A 15475-nucleotide genomic window follows, 5' to 3' on the forward strand; every position below is an offset into this window, starting at 1 on the left:
CTTACCTTAGCAGCCAAACTGGGCTTGGCACTGTATGGCATCTGTATTACCACCACATGGCAGAATGAAAGTCATGAGTTGAGTGAACTGTGCTCCGTTCATTTGGGAATTTGAAAAGGAAAGAGTGCAAGAAGGTAAGGCCCAGAAAGAAGAAAGCCTAATTAAAAAAGTTCTTTACTGTGAGGATGGTGAGACACCAGAACAGGTTGCCCAGTGAGATTATGAATGCCCTGTCCCTGGAAGCATTCAAGGCCAGGCTGGATGGGGCTGTGAGCAATCTAGTCTAGAGAGAGGTGTCCCTGCTTGTAGCAGGGGAGAATGGAACTAGATAATCTTAAGCATCCATTCCAACCAAACCATTCTATGATTTTAAGTACAAGAGGTGAAAAGTTCTTGGGCTACCCAGGTGATTCCTCTGTGACCTCACAGCAGAATGGCACAGTGGTGCGTACCAGAGCTCAGAATGAGGTACTGGCTCTTGCTGCTTGCTCTGCTGCTGGGGGCTGTGCTCCCTCTGCCCCTGCACCAAAGGTGATAATGCTTCTCTTCCCCACCTCTTCCCTGCCCCAGTACCTGCAGTAATGCCACAGGGATTGGATGTGCCTTCTTCTGTAACTGCAGTGCTCCTGGACCAGGCTTGGTCTTGTATCGCTGATGCGGGCAAGTTCCAGAGAGCTTTGGGCTCACTCCCACCTCTGGTTTTCTTCTGCAGCTATTCTGTCCCTGAGGACTTTTCTGCCCCCCTGGAGCTCCCACAGAAGCACTTTGGCTTGGTGGATGGTACAGCTCTTCCCTTGAACTCCCTCCTATGCATTCATTCCTCCAGTGATGACATAGACAGCTTCCCAGTCCTCATCCCACTGTCTACCCACAGATTATGGCATTAAACCAAAACAGCCTCGCTTCAAGACCATAACACCCCGGAAGCAGCCAGCAGTACTGCAGAGGGCTGGCAAAACCAAACGTGACGACCTTGATTTGGAGTACTACTATGATGCCCAGCTGTGAGAGAAGCAGGGCACTCAGGTAGGTCTGGGGTGCAGGAACAAGGCCGCTCCAGCTGCACTACAAAATAGGAAGAGAAGCTGGAGGAGCTGGGGTTGCTTAGCCTGAAAAAGAAAAGTCTGGGAAGGGATATTATTGTGGTCTTCAACAACCTAAAGGCAAATACAGGGAAGCTATAGCCAGATTCCTTCTGGCTCTGTAAATGGAAAAGCAAGAATTACATTATGCCAAGATCTTACAGTAGTCTCTGACCGCCAAGGTTTGCACACCTGGGAAACTTCAACTCCTTCCAACCTCCTCAAGTGAAGGAACAAGCCAGGGCCCAAACCCACCCTGCACAAACAGCACTACAGCCCTGCTCCATGAACCATCATATTTAATAGTTGTTGCCATCACAGCAGATCCAGCTGAAGCACGGAGACCGCTGGCTGCAGGGACTGGGAGAGCTTTTGTACCTCCCTGGAGCTGCATACAGCTCCCTGCAGGCTTTAGCCCTTCCCTGCTCCATTTCTGGCAGGCACCCCAGTCTGCAAAGGGCTGAGAACCACTGCAGTGGGGTGGCTCAGCCCTGTCCTGCCTCTGCCACCTGCAGCTGGAGGGGATAGAGGGGGACAAGGACAGAAACGCTTCCCTCCCCATGGTGTGGTCACTGCAGAGGTAGGAGGGAATCTCTCCCCAGGGCACAGATACAAGAGAGGAGGGATGTGGGCAGAGGCAGGGGTGAGCTGTCTCAGCTCATTCATCCTTTCTCTGGCACTCGAAGAAGAGATGCTGGGCTCTGTCCTTCCTGCCCAGCAGCCTTGTCCCCAGGGCCAGGCAGGGAAGTGATGGTCTCTGCCCTGGCAGGAGACATCATATAGTTCTTGTTGGCTGTAGCTTCTGCGTCTTCATCCTGCAAGAATCTGACTCTGCCACTGCGTTAGAAGTCACCCCTGAGGGATGTGATGGGAAGCTGAGCCATGGTCACAGCAAGGAGACATTTTCACCCCAGCCTGCAGTGGGGAAGGGCTGGAGAATGCCAACCCTTCCAGCACTCAGGCTGGGCAGACAGTGGGCACTTCTCAAATAGAATAAACTAAATATTTTTTACAATAAACACGATTTGTCCAGCCCTCCCCCCTCCCTATCCCCCAAGCCTGAGGAAGGGGAGCCATGAAGAGGCAGCACAGGACCCTGGGAGCAGTTCCCTGGACCTGCTTCTCCTCCAATCTCAGAGCAGCTCTTTTCCATGCATGACGTGGAAGGGGTGAGACTGCAGCCCTGGCTGTGCAGCAGGTGCCCGTGCCAGCCCCTACTCCAGGTAGATGTCTTCCGTGGGGCACGTGTACTCCACATACTCCTTGTAGAATTGCTGAAAAGCCCTCCTGAAACACAGCATGAAGCAAAGCTCAGCTGCACTCTCCCCGTGGTATTTATGCAGCCCATTTTGCTCCCCTTCTCGCCCTTGCCCCCTGTCCAGCTCTCAGATCGAACCCTGATCCAGCTCTGGGAGCCTCATGCATTAGTGCCCAGAGGTGCTGCTGGAACAAGGCCTCCATCTCAGCTCTGAGCTTCCACACATCCCCTGGGTTTCAGCCATCTGCCTGCAAAGCTTTGCACTGGGACTCATTCCAGCACCGTCAGGAATATGCTGCCTATAGCAGCGTCAGCTCTGGCTCTATCCCTGAGCCTCTCAATGTAGGGAAGAGGTGCCAGATTCTTTTTCCTCCTGTCCCTCAGGAGGGAGCACCTTCTTCCCACCCCAGGACTTACCCTACAGACTCTGCCAGTGGCTTCGTGGACTCCTCTGAGACGAAGACATGGCAGGCAAATCTGTGGTCAGCAGGGTGCTTGGTGATGAACCCAAAATATCTGAGGGTGAACAGAGCAAGTAAGACCGGACTGGCAGACAAGCAGGAATAAATACCTTGGCAAAGGGGTTTGGGGCTCAGCCTCCAGCAATGACCACTTCCCATGCTCAGGCCCATAACAGGAATGTTATTCCCACCCAAAGGCTGCTCCTCACAAGAAGCTGTGAGGTGAGGATGCTGGCAGTGGGAAAGCAGTGATAGCTGCCCCACACTTCCTGCTACTCACTTGTTGTTCTTTGGATGGTATCCACAAAAGGAAATGTTCTTCAGTTGGAAAAAATGGCTACACTTATTTACCTGGGGGACAGATAAAAGAGCAGTCAAAGCTTTCTTCCTTAGCAGTCCTGTGGGACAGCTGGACTCCAGCTTTGGAAATAATGCTCAGGCTGAGCCCAGCTCTCCACAATAGTACCCACGGCCACACTCTTACACCCACCCACAAGGGAGGTTTCCAAAAGTCTTGCTGGGAAGGCTTCACTTGCCTCTGCCCAGCATCTTGCTGCGCTCTGCTAGGCTACTTATGCAGAGCGCTAATCAGCAGCTCACGATGCCCAGCTAAAGAGATTACAGGGAAGATTTGGAGGACACCACTCAAAATAGTAGCAGAAAGGTTTAGGAACAGCTGATGGATTAGGGGTGCAGTTCAGTTCACATCATCCTAGCATAGCAACATGCTTGGCATCTGTGAGGGCACCAGTCTGCTGTATAGCCCAATGCTGGGATCTCACTAGGCTGCAGGGACCCCAATGGTGGGCCTATAACCTTTTGGATGGTGTTTCTCATGGAACAAAGAGCACACGGGATGGAGACATTTCTATGTGACCATGCCTGGGGGCACCAGCAGCTCAGAGCAGCAACAGTAGAAGGGATGAGGTGAGCAAGGCACTACCTTGCTGTGCTCCTTGGAGTCATCGGCTTTCACAGCTATCTTGACCCCACGCACGCTGATCTCCAAAACACAGCTGGAGGGTGGGTTAAAGTGCACAGTGAGGCGGCGTGTGGTGGCAATCTGGTGTGGGAGACAGAGACATAAATCCCTGGAACTCATAGACATCATGCAAAGATGGCTCACCCTTTCCCATCTCCTCCCTGTTCCCAGGCAGGCTTAGCCCACAGTGGGACACTACCTTCTGCATGGCCGCGCACAGTACATCATTGCCCTTGTGATAGGGAACCTGCACCGAGCCAAGGAACTTCACTCGAAACTGGTCCACCCAGTCGTTGTTCTTGGCCAGAGCTAGAAGACAGAGCACATGGCAAGGATCACCTCTGTTGGCCATCTCCATGCTCACAGACCTGCACCGTCCCCCACCCAGCAATGGGTACAAGCTCTGACCACTACTGGCTGGAGCTGCCCATGGCCACGACATTCCTTGTCTAGTGTCCTCCTTCCACCCCCTGTTACGTGGTGAGGAGTTGGGTAGGAGATCAGGGACATAAACAGTATGGAGGCTTGGTACCTGTTATATGGTCTGGGTCCTTGGTGACTTCAATAGCATAGTAGGCAGGAAAAATGCCCCGGTCCCCTGTCCTCATGTTGTAGGCCTCGTACCAATAATCTTCTGCCTGCACCTCCACCAGCAAAGGGTCGTCCACCTCCAGCTCCAGCTCGTCCGCATGGCGAGGCACAAACCTGGGCAGGGAGTCACTAGCACTGTGCTGTCTGGCAGCTCTAGAGGCATGCTCACCAACACACCACTTGGCCAAGGGCAGCGTGAGGCCTGTGGCCAGCACAGCTGGGGAGCAGGTGGAAGAAGATAAGATCTGATGCGCTAAATAGAGACCTGAGTGGGTCAAGTGGCTCAAAAGGAGATGGTACCTGACACTAATTCAGGGTTTCCCCTATGGCACGTGGCTCCCAGTGGTCCTGGGTGCCCTGGGAGGTCTCTCAGCCCTTAAGAAGATGTTGCCCAGCCAGTGCCTGGCTCCTGCTGGGCATGCTACCAGCCTAAGGACTGTGGTTCAGCTCACAGGCTTCCCATGCTGGAAGCTCCATGGTTTGGGTAGGACCGGAGGACACTGCTTGTGCCCCACACTCACCTGAAGACAGCGCGGTGGGTCTGTTCCTGCTCCTCACCATTGATCATGCAGGAGAACAACCCGAAGGACTCAGCACCTGGGGAGGAAGGTAGAGGGGGAACGTTGCAGCTTTTGTCATCAGCACCACACACAGGGAAGGACAAGACCCTCAGCTCACGCCCCACAGCCTTAGCTCAGGTGGTGCTGTCTTGGCCATACCTCACACTAGACAAAAAAAAAAACCAAACAACAGCTTGACGATTCCAGCTATCCTTGCCTGCAGTTCACAAGGCTTTTCCAGCCCACCCCTTCCCAACCACAAGAGAAGAGGTCACAGGCCGTGGAGCCAGTGCCCACTGGAGCTTCTCCATCTCACTGGGTTGGGTGAGTGGGTACCAGGGCCAAGCAAGGCTGCCAGGGGATGCAGCCCTCAGCCCACATCCTCTCCCTGCCCAGCACTCACTGGAGGAACGCGCCCGGCCACTCATGAAGACGTTGAGGAACTTCTTGGAGAAATGAATGTCCGCCTCAGGGGTGGAGTCCTCAGAGAGGCAGACCGAGTCGCGCTTCAGCGCATCCTCCTCATACTCCTCGCCGATGGCTGACTCGTAGGGTGAGGAGACGCAGTTGTCATAGACAGTAGCCGAGTCACTCTCATCACTGTAGCCCGAGTAGCACTGCTTGAGGCTGACCAGCTCCAGCTGCACGTTCTCATCCACCACCAGCGTGTACTTGACCGAGTCGTAGGAGAGGGCACTGGTGTCCGAGCTCACGGATGCTCTCTGAAGGCCGTGGCCTGGCCGGTAGCCACTGCTCCCACCGCCGCAGGAGGCCCGGGGCAGGCTCGTCTTGTCAGGGGAGGACATGTAGTCCAGCACCTCATCCTCCTCACTGATGGAGGGGTTGGTTTTCCCAGCCAGGGCTGAGTAGCTGGAAGTGTCGATATCGGAGCTGATAGACATACGGTTCTCACTGGACTGTGACAGGAACGGCTTTTCGGTCTCCAGCGGGTCTGAGTTCTTCTGCACAGGTGTCAGGTAGATCTCCTCAGTGGCCTCCAGCCTCACATCTGTCTGGTAGCGGATGCGGTCCCGGTGGGCCTCGGGAGCCCTCGACGTCACCACCACCACACTGGCACCGTGGGGTGGGGGTCGGCTGGCAGCCTGGTGCTTCTCGGGGGGCCGGGATGAGGCAACGCAGGCGGGTGCCATCTGGGTGGCTGCCGTGCGCCGGCATGGGCTCTCCGTGGATGTGCCCCGGTCTTTGGTGGAGGTTGTGCTGTTTTGGTGATTGACCTCATCACTCAGGCAAACGTGGTCATGGGGAGGGGTCTGTTCACCTGTGAGGAGAAGAGCAGTATTTGTGTTCCCACTGATAGGGATGCCCCAGACTCAAGCTGGACACATGCCCACTGGGGACAGTCTCCCAACCCTCTGTTTCGGCAAGGCTTGCCCCCGGCCCTGGGCCAAGGATTGACTCCTAGGAGCTACCAAAGAGTGCAAGGGGCTGCTCTCAGTTACCAGCCCCACAACTCACCCGTCTTCAGAGGGGACGATGACCGGGACACCCGCTCTTGCCAACTGTGCTTTTTCCCCAGAGAGTTGTTATTCAGGGTGTCCTGGGGAGGAGAACAAAGCCGCCTTGTCACTCCAGCAGTAAACAGCACGTGGCGCCTGTCCCTGCCTGCCCCACAGAGATGTGCAGAAGCCAGAGCCATCACAGTCCCTGGGCAATGCCTGAGACCACCCAAGCACTTCCTCAGGGTCGCTGTGACCATCCTCAAGTGCAGCCAGTGCACACTTTGCTCCCAGACTTTGAAGATGGTTCTGGGGGCAGCACAAGTCTTTGTCCCTCTGCAGCAGCCACGTTTTCTGTGCTGCTAGTTTTTGCTCAAGCACCAAGCTTGGGATTCTTGGGTTTTCTACTGCAAGCAACCCTCTGCCTTAATGCCCACTAAGATCCATGGGATTCCCTGTCCTGGAGCACAGGCACTCCGTGTTCCTGCTGCCAGCTTTATCAGACCTGTGTGGGAAAGCTCCTGTCCCCAAAGTCCTCAGCACAGACCACGCCCATGGATCCCAGTGTGGTCCCACAGCCTCCACCATCCCCTGCAAGGACACCACCATCTCCCCTCCCCAGCCCACCATCTATACAACCCACACACCCCAAAAATACCTCTCCGCAGGTCTGGACGCTGGTTGGGACCAGCTGCCCGGGGGGGGCCTTTGCCGTCCCCGTCCCCCCAGCTGGATGTGGCTCCCACGTGCCACCGGCTCCTCGGGGTCCCTGCGCAGGGTGGGACAAGGCTGCCTGCTGTCCCCTTGTCCATTATGCTCCAGCAGGCTCCCCCCCGCCCCCCACCTCCCCATCCCTGCTGCCTTTGTCCCCGGTGCCAGCTGCCCCGCAGCCATTGTCCTGGCTCTGTGCCCTCCTCCTCCTCCTCCCACCCATGGCCTCAGGCAGAGCTGGCATCAGCTGCAGGTTCCAGGCTGGTGACACCTAGCTCCGACTACGCCCCATCTGTCACCCGCAGGGACACCTGCCTCTAGCTTCAAGCCCCTCAGCTGCACGTCACTGCCATGAAAATCCTCCTACTTGGCAAGAGAAGCCGCTGCTGAGAGCAGGAGGAAGGCAAAAATAGCCCTGTGTGCAGCACACCTTGCGCAGGTCTGCAAGGTTTGCAGGAGAGATGGGGCCAAGGGATTCCAGCATAACTCTCCTGGGGACAGCCCCACTACTGCATCTGGGAAAACGCCCCATCCAAAACCTCCTGCAAGCCCTGAGAGTGAGCGAGACAAACTCCCATCCTCCTGACCACCATTTCGGGTAATGCGACTGTCGCTGCGATTTTGCACGGGGCGCTGACACCGATGCCCCCCTTGCCGGGTGTAGCCGCCCAGGAGAAGGGCCCCAGTCCCAGAGCCGAGCGCACGCACAGGGCTGCGTCACCGGCCCGTCCCAGGCTGCGGCTGCGGCGCTGGCAGCCCCAGATCTGGGACGCGGCGCTGGGACGGATGGCTCATTCACGCGTTCAGGCTGCCACGCCTCATTAGCTCCCCGTCCCCACTAAGGTCCCTTCCCCGCTCCCTGTCCCCTTACCCTGGCCCTACGGGCCCGGGGCGGGCACAGCCCACCCTTAAGCCTCCCCACGCTCGGGGGGCTCGGCTCAGCAGGAAACGAGCTCATCTCCCCCCGCATCCCTCCACGTCCCCGACCACGCACCCATCCCCGACAGAATCCCCCCAGCGCCGCGAGATCCCCCCGTGCCGGCGCTCACCTGGCTGCGAGGCACCTGCGGGAAGAGGTTGAGCGTGGTGGGGCGCTTGGGCCGGTAGCTGTCGGTGCTGGCGGGCGGCGGCTCCTTTTGCAGGGGCTCGGGCGCCGTCTGCTCCTCAGCCGGCGCATCCCCGGCGGCGTCGATGAGGTCGAGCTGCAGCATCTCGGCCTGCAGTCGGCCTCCCTCCCCGCCGCCCGCCGCCCGCGCCGCGCTGCCCGCCCGGCTCACGCGGCCCTGCCGGGATCAGCGGCTCGGTCAGCGGGCGGGGCGGGACGGGACGGGACCGGGCGGCCGGTCGCAGCCTTTTAAAGGCGCAGGGATGCTCCCCGCCGCTCCCCGCACTCTCCCCCTCCAAGCCCCCCCCCACTGACGCGCCTCTTCTCGGACGCTTCGAGCTTTAACAAGGAAACAGGCATTGGAAAAGGGGGGGGGGGATCCCCGGCTGGCTCCGTGATACCTAGCTAAGGTGGGCTGCTGCTGCCAGCCAGCCCAGGCTGCTGGTATGATCCCGAATCACTGGGAAAACTCAGAGGAGGAAAGTCCCAGAAGGATGCAGAACAGCAAAACAGTTTGAGCAACATACGCTGTAGGAGCAGTGCTACGTTCAGGATTCAATAGCTAAAAGGAAACTACAGCTGCTGTTGGTCCGTGTTAATGGGTTGTAGCACAAGAGGCTGTGCTGTGGCCCTGGGCATGGGTGGACACCACTTGTTTCTCTCCACCGGTAAGGCCTCACACTCCAAAGGTGCTGGAAAGGAGAGGCAGAGGATGCTGTTTAAAAGCACCCTAAGGGTGCAAGCAGCCGCTGTGCTGCTGCGTCTCAGCCTGGCTCTGCTCCATGCAGTGGGATCCCAGAGCAACCGGGTAGCTGGCACCAAGCCACCACAGTGCTGCCATCAGCCTCCGGGTCAGGCAGCTGCAGCTGGTGCAGGTTGCACTGAGGCAGGGATGGTGGCAGGGAGAAGCCTGGCACTTCCAGGAGCCTTACTCTGCTGTAAAACCAAAGGGATTTGTTCTTCCCACGGCTGGTTCAAGACTTTTTGTGCATCCAGCACAGGCCCAGAGCATGAGGATTTAATACAGGCATATCCCAGCTCTTTTCCCTATGGCACTCTTCTTGACATTCCCAAAAAGCTTATTCTACTTTATTTTTCCACGTTTGGTTCCCGCATCAAACAGTTTCAGCAGCTCTCAGAACATGAAGAGCACAACAAGCCCTAGCAATGGGCAGCCTGCTATCCTGCCTTGCAGCAATCAGAGGTAAGGGGCCCTGCACTTCAAGACAAACAGAACAAGGCCAAACCTGAAACCAAGACCTTGCACTTGTGCTTCCCAACCTGCCTCTCTGCACCCTGCCTCGGAGGAGCCGGCCGTGCCTTGCAGGCTGCGTGTCGGAGCCACTATTTCTGGAGATCTGCTAAAATAGCCCATGATGAAGTCATCATTGTTTTTCCAGCATTAAAAAAAAACAAAACACAAAACCAAAAAAAACCCCAAAAACCTAAAAAAAACCCACCCCAAATCCTCTGTCGAGGCACTGTCTTCTGAGAGGGTATTTGGCTGTGCTGGGCCTCTCTGCCTGCCTGTCCACATCCAGCAGCTACCTGCTCCAGCTCCTTCCTTGTTTGCAGGGGAATTATGGCATCTGCCCTTTCCTTAGGGACCCTTCACTGAGGATTCAGGTTAGCTCCTGCCCTCAGCAGAGGCCCATCCTTACAGGATTCAGACAGCATTTCCATGCCAGGGTTATTCCCAGTTTTCCAGGCTCTGCACAACACACAGAACCAGACCCATCCAAAACACTCCCCCCGGCCCGGGCACTTCCAGCAGCCACCTACATCAGGCTCTCATCTCGTGAGACCCATCCTCCACAGCTCTGATAGAGCGTGGCTCTCCCCACCATGTTTCAGACTGAAGAGCCCTCTCACTGCCTCTGCTTTCAGTTCTGCTCCTCAGGCCATCCTTCACATCCCATGTATGCCATTTGGATGTATTTTTAGCAGCTGTTTCCTGAGCGTGTAGGCTCCACTCCTGTGTTTAGGATCAGCTCGCTGTGTCCATGCAACTAGCAGACCCAGGGTGTCCTACAGTGGGTGCTGGGCAAGGCACAGGGCTCAGTCCTGGTACCACAACCACTCATGCCATGGCACAGAGCTCTTCATAGTACAAAGACACAGAAACTCCTCAACAAACCCCACCAACAGAAGGATTCTGTTGTACATAGGCAACAGAGCACATTTTTCTTATCCTCATTCCAGGGAAGGGTTGCAGCCCCTAACAGACCTGGCAGATCATAGAGTTCTCCTTTCCCTACCCCAGGGAGGTCCCATATGAGAAGCTGCAGGAGCCCACCAGTGCTTCCCCGAGAATGAGTCTCACCACACCTCCCTGCTCACTACCAGCATGAAACTCACAGGACAGCACAGAACCCCGTCTCATCCCCACCCCAGCGCATGCACTTACCCGAGCGGCCAGGCTGTCCTTGCAATGTAGGCTGATGCCACACTCATCGGTGATCTCAGAGAGGTCTTCATCCTCAAACTCCTCAAGGCTGATGTCGTGGGTGAGCCTGGGGAGAGTGGAGACTGCTGTCATACATGGCACATGGGGGCCAGGATGCAGGCAGGGAGCAGCACCAAAACCCCTGGGAGGGGTTCTCTGGATCTTTACAGGGAAGAAGGACCAGGAAAAGAGATGCTTCTGAGAGGAGAGCTGGAAGATGGCAGGGCACAGCTGGAAGGTGGACACCCCAGGACATGAGATCGCATTGAGACCTGCAGCCTTTACACACACCTACCCGCTGGCTGTAGAATGAGCAGAGAGTGGATCCTCACAAGCAGGCTCAAGAGCTGCTGCCCCAGCCAAGGTGCTCCCTGATACAGAGAGCAATGAGCCCCCTCTGTGCCATATTCCCTCTCCACGGTGTCTGTAGCACTCCTGCAGCCACTGGTGCTTCTCAGCACCCCAGTGAGCCCCTGGAGGCTCCCTTATGGCCTCACACACTCTTCATGTCCCTTTGGAAAGTTTGCAGAGGTTTCCTTTTAGCGGCTGTAAATGTGCTGACTGCCTCGCTCCTCACGTGCTCACTCACATCCCCAGGGAGCTCCTGGCTCCTGTGCATTAAAACATTTCTACATCGTACTACCGCAATGCTCCTCATGCTTATTCCAGGGAGGAAAACACAAGAGCCCAGTCAAAGAGTCCTCTGCCGGCCACGGCACCCCCCCTGCAGGGCTACGGGGAATGGAGGTGTCCCCAAGAGATGCAGAGGGGCTCTGCTAGGAGAGTCCCACATCCCCCACTGCTGCTGCCTGCAGAGACGCAGAGCAGGAGGCTCTCAGCACAGTCTTCAATGCACAAATCGATTTCTTCTCCTGTTACATGGGTCGCTGGTGTCATTACCATCTGCTCATTACCTCTGCCCACCACGGGTCCCAGCACAGGGCACAGCCCTGCCTTAGGTATGGGGAGATGCTGTGTGGGCGGCCAGCGCTGTCCCCCGCCTGCACCCACAGGCAGAAGGGACCCCCACGTGCAGCCCTTCTGCCCCCATGCTGCAGCTCCCTCCTGCCCCACTGACAAACTCTGCACATTCCCACACCCACAGCTCCCGAGCAGCCACGAGAATGTTGAGCTGCACCCAGTTCTGAGTCTGCTGCTGCCCAATGACACTGCTTGGGGCAGAGGGCGATGCACCCACAAATGAGGGGCTGCCCCTTGTTCCCATGCACAGCCCTGGGGACAGCCCTCACCCCAGGCCTGCCGGTCCCCTACCATTTCTCCCAGTGGTCTTCCAGCCAGCTCTCCTCCTCCGTGCTCGACTCCATGCTCGGGGGCAGCTGCATTGAGGAGGCCCCTTCCCTGGGGGGCAGGCTCCCACCCTGAGGCAGCCCCCAACCCGTGGTGAGAAGAGAACGAGCTCCAGGTGCCCGCTGCCCCAGCGCAGTCTATGGCTGCTGGCGCTGCTCTGTCTCCTCACTGCGCAACCTGGGCAAGCTCATTAAAAATAGATGGAATCAGCTGTCCTGGAGGGGAAAAAAAACCACAAAAAATAACCTCCCCAGCTGAGCTGATGCCAAGTCCCTGCTCTCTGCTGGGGATGCTGACTGCCTCCGCCTGCCAGCCAGCCAGCCCGGCTCCTGGGAGCACTCCAGCGGCCGGTCCCCACACCCGCAGCGGGCATCTGGTTACCCAGTGCTGGTGTCCCTTCCACCCACTCCTTCCCCTGCCCTCGCTGCACCAAGTTGGGCAAAGGAGGGGTCCTTGCCAGGCCTCCCAGTTCAGTGCTGTTGGTGGGTTTTATTAGCTGCGCTGAATTTGGTATCTCTCTGCTTGCAGATAGTGGTACCATGGACTCCATCTTCCATATCAGCTTTGCTCTGTTCAAATCTTCCTGGCTCAATGGAGTTAATTAAAGAAAACAACTGTCTCTGTGTTACTTTACCCTTTCCTTATCTCACAGAGATGCTCCAGGACTTCCTAAGGAAGGCGATGAAGATTCTCTTTCATTGCCCTCCATGGGAACACCCATGTCTTTCTCTCCTGCCTCTGAAAGAGGCTGAAAACACCAGCAAGGCAAAGCAGCTCTCACTCACATCATCAGCTCCATCACAGCCCACAAAACCCTGAATAGGTCTAACAGGGAACTGTGCCCACAGAGGTCCTCCTGAAGGTGTGTCCCATCTGCTTTCAAACGCCTGTGACATGGATGGCATCCCCTGCTCTACCACCCAAAAATGGTGAGTGCGCGAGTAGCCATGGCTGCAGGAGGAGCATGGCTGCAACTGCAGCAACACCAGGAGAGTGCTAACAGGATTGTAATCCACATCCCCTCATAGGGAGGGGGCATTTACTGTATCACCCCCCTGGCTGCTGCCCTCGATGTACTCAGCTCTCCAGTCTGCCTCTAGGCTCCAGCTGGCTTGTTCTACAGCAGGATCCAGGCAGGAGGAGGAGGAGCTGTGCACGCCCACAGCGTCTTCTGTGAGCAGCCTGTTGCGGGAGGGAGCCAGTGGATGAGCTGGGGAGCAGGAGGAGCCGTGGGGTGGGCAAGAGATGGGAAAATAGGGTAAGGAGATGGGGCCAGGCTCAGCAGAGTGTGCTCTTGGTGCTGGCACTTGGTCAGGGCAGCACAACAAAGAGGGGGGCCCAGCAAGCCCGGCTGCCAAGGTCCCTCAGATCCAGACCAACCTTTGATATCTCATCACAAAAATCAGGATCACCCACTTTGACACCCAGCACATCACCTCAATACACAGTCTGCCATTGCCCCAGCACACAGCCCTTCACATCATCACTCACCACAGCATTGACAGGATGATCAGCCCATCACCTCAGTACCCAGCCCATCGCCCCCACACAGGCCCCTCAGACACAGGTGCAGTGGGGCAGCCCTGGCTGTATCACCTTTCCATCTGGACACAACCCTGAGCACGAGGCTTTCGGAGGATGATGTGGAGGATGGAAGAGACAACAGCTTTTGTTTCTGCCTCCTAAAACGCCATTGCAGCAGTGGGAAGCCACCTCCAAAGGCCCTGAGCCTGCAGCTCTCCCCTCACTACCCACCACCCCAAAACAGCCAACACCAAAGCCAGCAGTCCTGTGGCCTGCAGGGCCCTGCCAGCCTCAGTGCCATCACCTGCTCACCACATCCCCTTGCTATTCAAGTCACCATATCACTTCCCACACGAGGCAGTGCCCCTCGATGAGCAGAATCCCTGGGATGGTGCTGCACACGGGGCCAGCCCGGCGTCCTCATCAGCCCCCGTCCCCTTCCTAGCCCGGCGGCAGCCGTTCCCCACGCAGCGTGAAGCTGCTGGGCGTGCAGCTCTCCCAGCCATGTTGCAGCAGCGCCCAGCGGCTCGGGCAGGCAGTGCTGCAATCACAGGCGGCCACTGGAGCGCCCAGTGAGAGGACCTGGGGGCAGAGGGCTGAAGGAAATGGACAGAACCCGACACAGCTCGACAGCATCCAGCCACCGATCTATAGAACTGCAGGGCTGGCAGGCTAAGAATCACCAGCATCTGGATCCCAGCTGCAGCCCCAGGTGTGAAGCTTCTATTCATTCCCACCTCCAACATGTCACCAGGTAACCACCCAGTGCCAACCACGCACACACGAGAAACACCACCTCAGCACCCCAGTGTGATGGAGCCAAGCGGAGAGCAATGGCTGAAGATGTTACAGCCCCAGAAGCACCTGGTTTGCCCAGGGTGGCAAGCAAGGCTCACTTGCCCACCATGCTCCCTTACCCGCTGAATGCATCCTATCCCACAGCCGCTAACAGGAGGTAGCGGCAGGCCTGAGCCCCACTGGCCCTGTGGGTCGGCACCTCCGGCCGTGCCTGGCCCGGCCCATGCAGTCGGAAGTCGCCGCGAGAGGCTGCACGGGGCGGCACAGGGGCAGCCTCCCCCGCATCCCAGATCGATGGGTGTAGCGGTGAGGATGTGTCCGGGCACACTCACCCCTGCTCGCATGGGGCTGCTGCTTCCCTCACCGGGGGACGGGGGAGGGGGGGTTGGTCTAGGAAAAGGCTAGAAAAAGGCTCTCCCGGGGGTGGAGAAAGAGATGGAGCTTGGTGCTGGGGAGAGGTGGAGAGACAGGTGAGGAGAATGGGGGATGGAGGGTTGGGGGGGGTGACAAAGGGAGTGTGGGGCCGAAAGCGGGAGGCTGAATGGGAAATGAGGACAGGTATACGGAGCTGGCATGGGAATAGGGGGGGGAAAGAAGCAATGTATGGGTGCGCTGAAGCAGTATTGTAGGGGATGATGGATCAGGCGGGGTTCAGCAATGCATGGCGTGGGGGGGAGGGGGGGAGTGAAGAAACACGAGGGGTGGGCTAGGGGTCTAGGGGTGTCAAAGGGCTGCAGCGGATGCAGAAGCTGCAGGAGGTGGGGGCCCGCAGTGGCAGCGCGGGGCTGGGTGGGGGGGAGGGGGAAGGGGGCTGCTGTAGACGGGGAGCAGAGCCCCGGGGCGCTGCGGCCCGGACAGCCCTGCAGGGGTCCCGAGGGAAGCGACCGGTACCTGAAATTGGGGGGCGAGGCGAGGTGCAGCCCCAAGAAGGGGGAGGAGGCGGGCGGGGATGCGGCTCCTTTCTCTCGCTCCGCCATTCCGTGGCTCTCTCCATGCAGGCGGAGGGAGGGAGGGCGGGCGGCGGGGAAGGAGCAGGGAGGGAGGATGGAGGACGGAGGGAGGGGATGCTGGCGGGGCCGCCGAGGAGGGACGTACCTGATGCCGGGGGGCTCCTCCCGCGGCCCCCCCAAGCTGCCGGGCAGGTGTGACCCCTCCCGACACATGCACCCAGCCGTGCTCACAGCTGGAAGCA

At 57.8% G+C, this 15475-nt stretch overlaps 2 protein-coding genes across 4 annotated transcripts; one reads left to right on the plus strand and one right to left on the minus strand.

The window, feature by feature from the left end:
• Positions 1–186: 186 nt before the first annotated feature.
• On the plus strand, positions 187–2193 carry FREY1 (Frey regulator of sperm-oocyte fusion 1). Its single transcript, XM_085550268.1, has 4 exons — positions 187–531; positions 713–780; positions 875–1026; positions 1882–2193. The coding sequence occupies exons 1-3, from the start codon at positions 434–436 to the stop codon at positions 1006–1008; spliced, it is 300 nt and encodes a 99-aa protein (XP_085406394.1). The 5' UTR covers positions 187–433; the 3' UTR covers positions 1009–1026; positions 1882–2193.
• MAPK8IP1 (mitogen-activated protein kinase 8 interacting protein 1) lies at positions 1365–15461 on the minus strand. Of its 3 annotated transcripts, none has more exons than XM_015864371.2 (13): positions 15379–15461; positions 10615–10720; positions 8152–8385; positions 7050–7160; positions 6411–6492; positions 5338–6213; positions 4896–4971; positions 4316–4488; positions 3983–4092; positions 3745–3864; positions 3082–3152; positions 2758–2856; positions 1365–2369 (listed from the first exon to the last, which is right to left on the minus strand). In XM_015864371.2, the coding sequence occupies exons 1-13, from the start codon at positions 15444–15446 to the stop codon at positions 2297–2299; spliced, it is 2199 nt and encodes a 732-aa protein (XP_015719857.2). In that variant the 5' UTR covers positions 15447–15461; the 3' UTR covers positions 1365–2296. The 3 variants fall into 3 exon arrangements, with proteins under 3 accessions (XP_015719857.2, XP_015719855.2, XP_015719858.2); XM_015864369.3 differs by lacking the exon at positions 15379–15461 and adding an exon at positions 15175–15331; XM_015864372.3 differs by lacking the exons at positions 7050–7160; positions 15379–15461 and adding an exon at positions 15175–15331.
• Positions 15462–15475: the final 14 nt, after the last annotated feature.

This window comes from Coturnix japonica, chromosome 5 (genome assembly GCF_054131305.1).
Source record: "Coturnix japonica strain WE chromosome 5, WE-NBRP24, whole genome shotgun sequence".
NCBI classification, from domain to species: domain Eukaryota; kingdom Metazoa; phylum Chordata; class Aves; order Galliformes; family Phasianidae; genus Coturnix; species Coturnix japonica.

Excerpts from the sequence above, each read along its gene's own strand:
- MAPK8IP1 (XM_015864369.3), bottom strand. The coding sequence starts at position 15,260 with ATGGCGGAGCGAGAGAAAGGAGCCGCATCCCCGCCCGCCTCCTCCCCC. Across the intron at positions 6,214-6,410 it reads ATCGTCCCCTCTGAAGACGG|GTGAACAGACCCCTCCCCAT; the intron begins GTGAGTTGTGGG and ends TTCTCCTCACAG. Across the intron at positions 4,489-4,895 it reads ACCCACCGCGCTGTCTTCAG|GTTTGTGCCTCGCCATGCGG; the intron begins GTGAGTGTGGGG and ends CTCCCTGCCCAG.
- FREY1 (XM_085550268.1), top strand. The coding sequence starts at position 434 with ATGGCACAGTGGTGCGTACCAGAGCTCAGAATGAGGTACTGGCTCTTG. Across the intron at positions 532-712 it reads CCTCTGCCCCTGCACCAAAG|CTATTCTGTCCCTGAGGACT; the intron begins GTGATAATGCTT and ends TTTCTTCTGCAG. Across the intron at positions 781-874 it reads GCACTTTGGCTTGGTGGATG|ATTATGGCATTAAACCAAAA; the intron begins GTACAGCTCTTC and ends GTCTACCCACAG.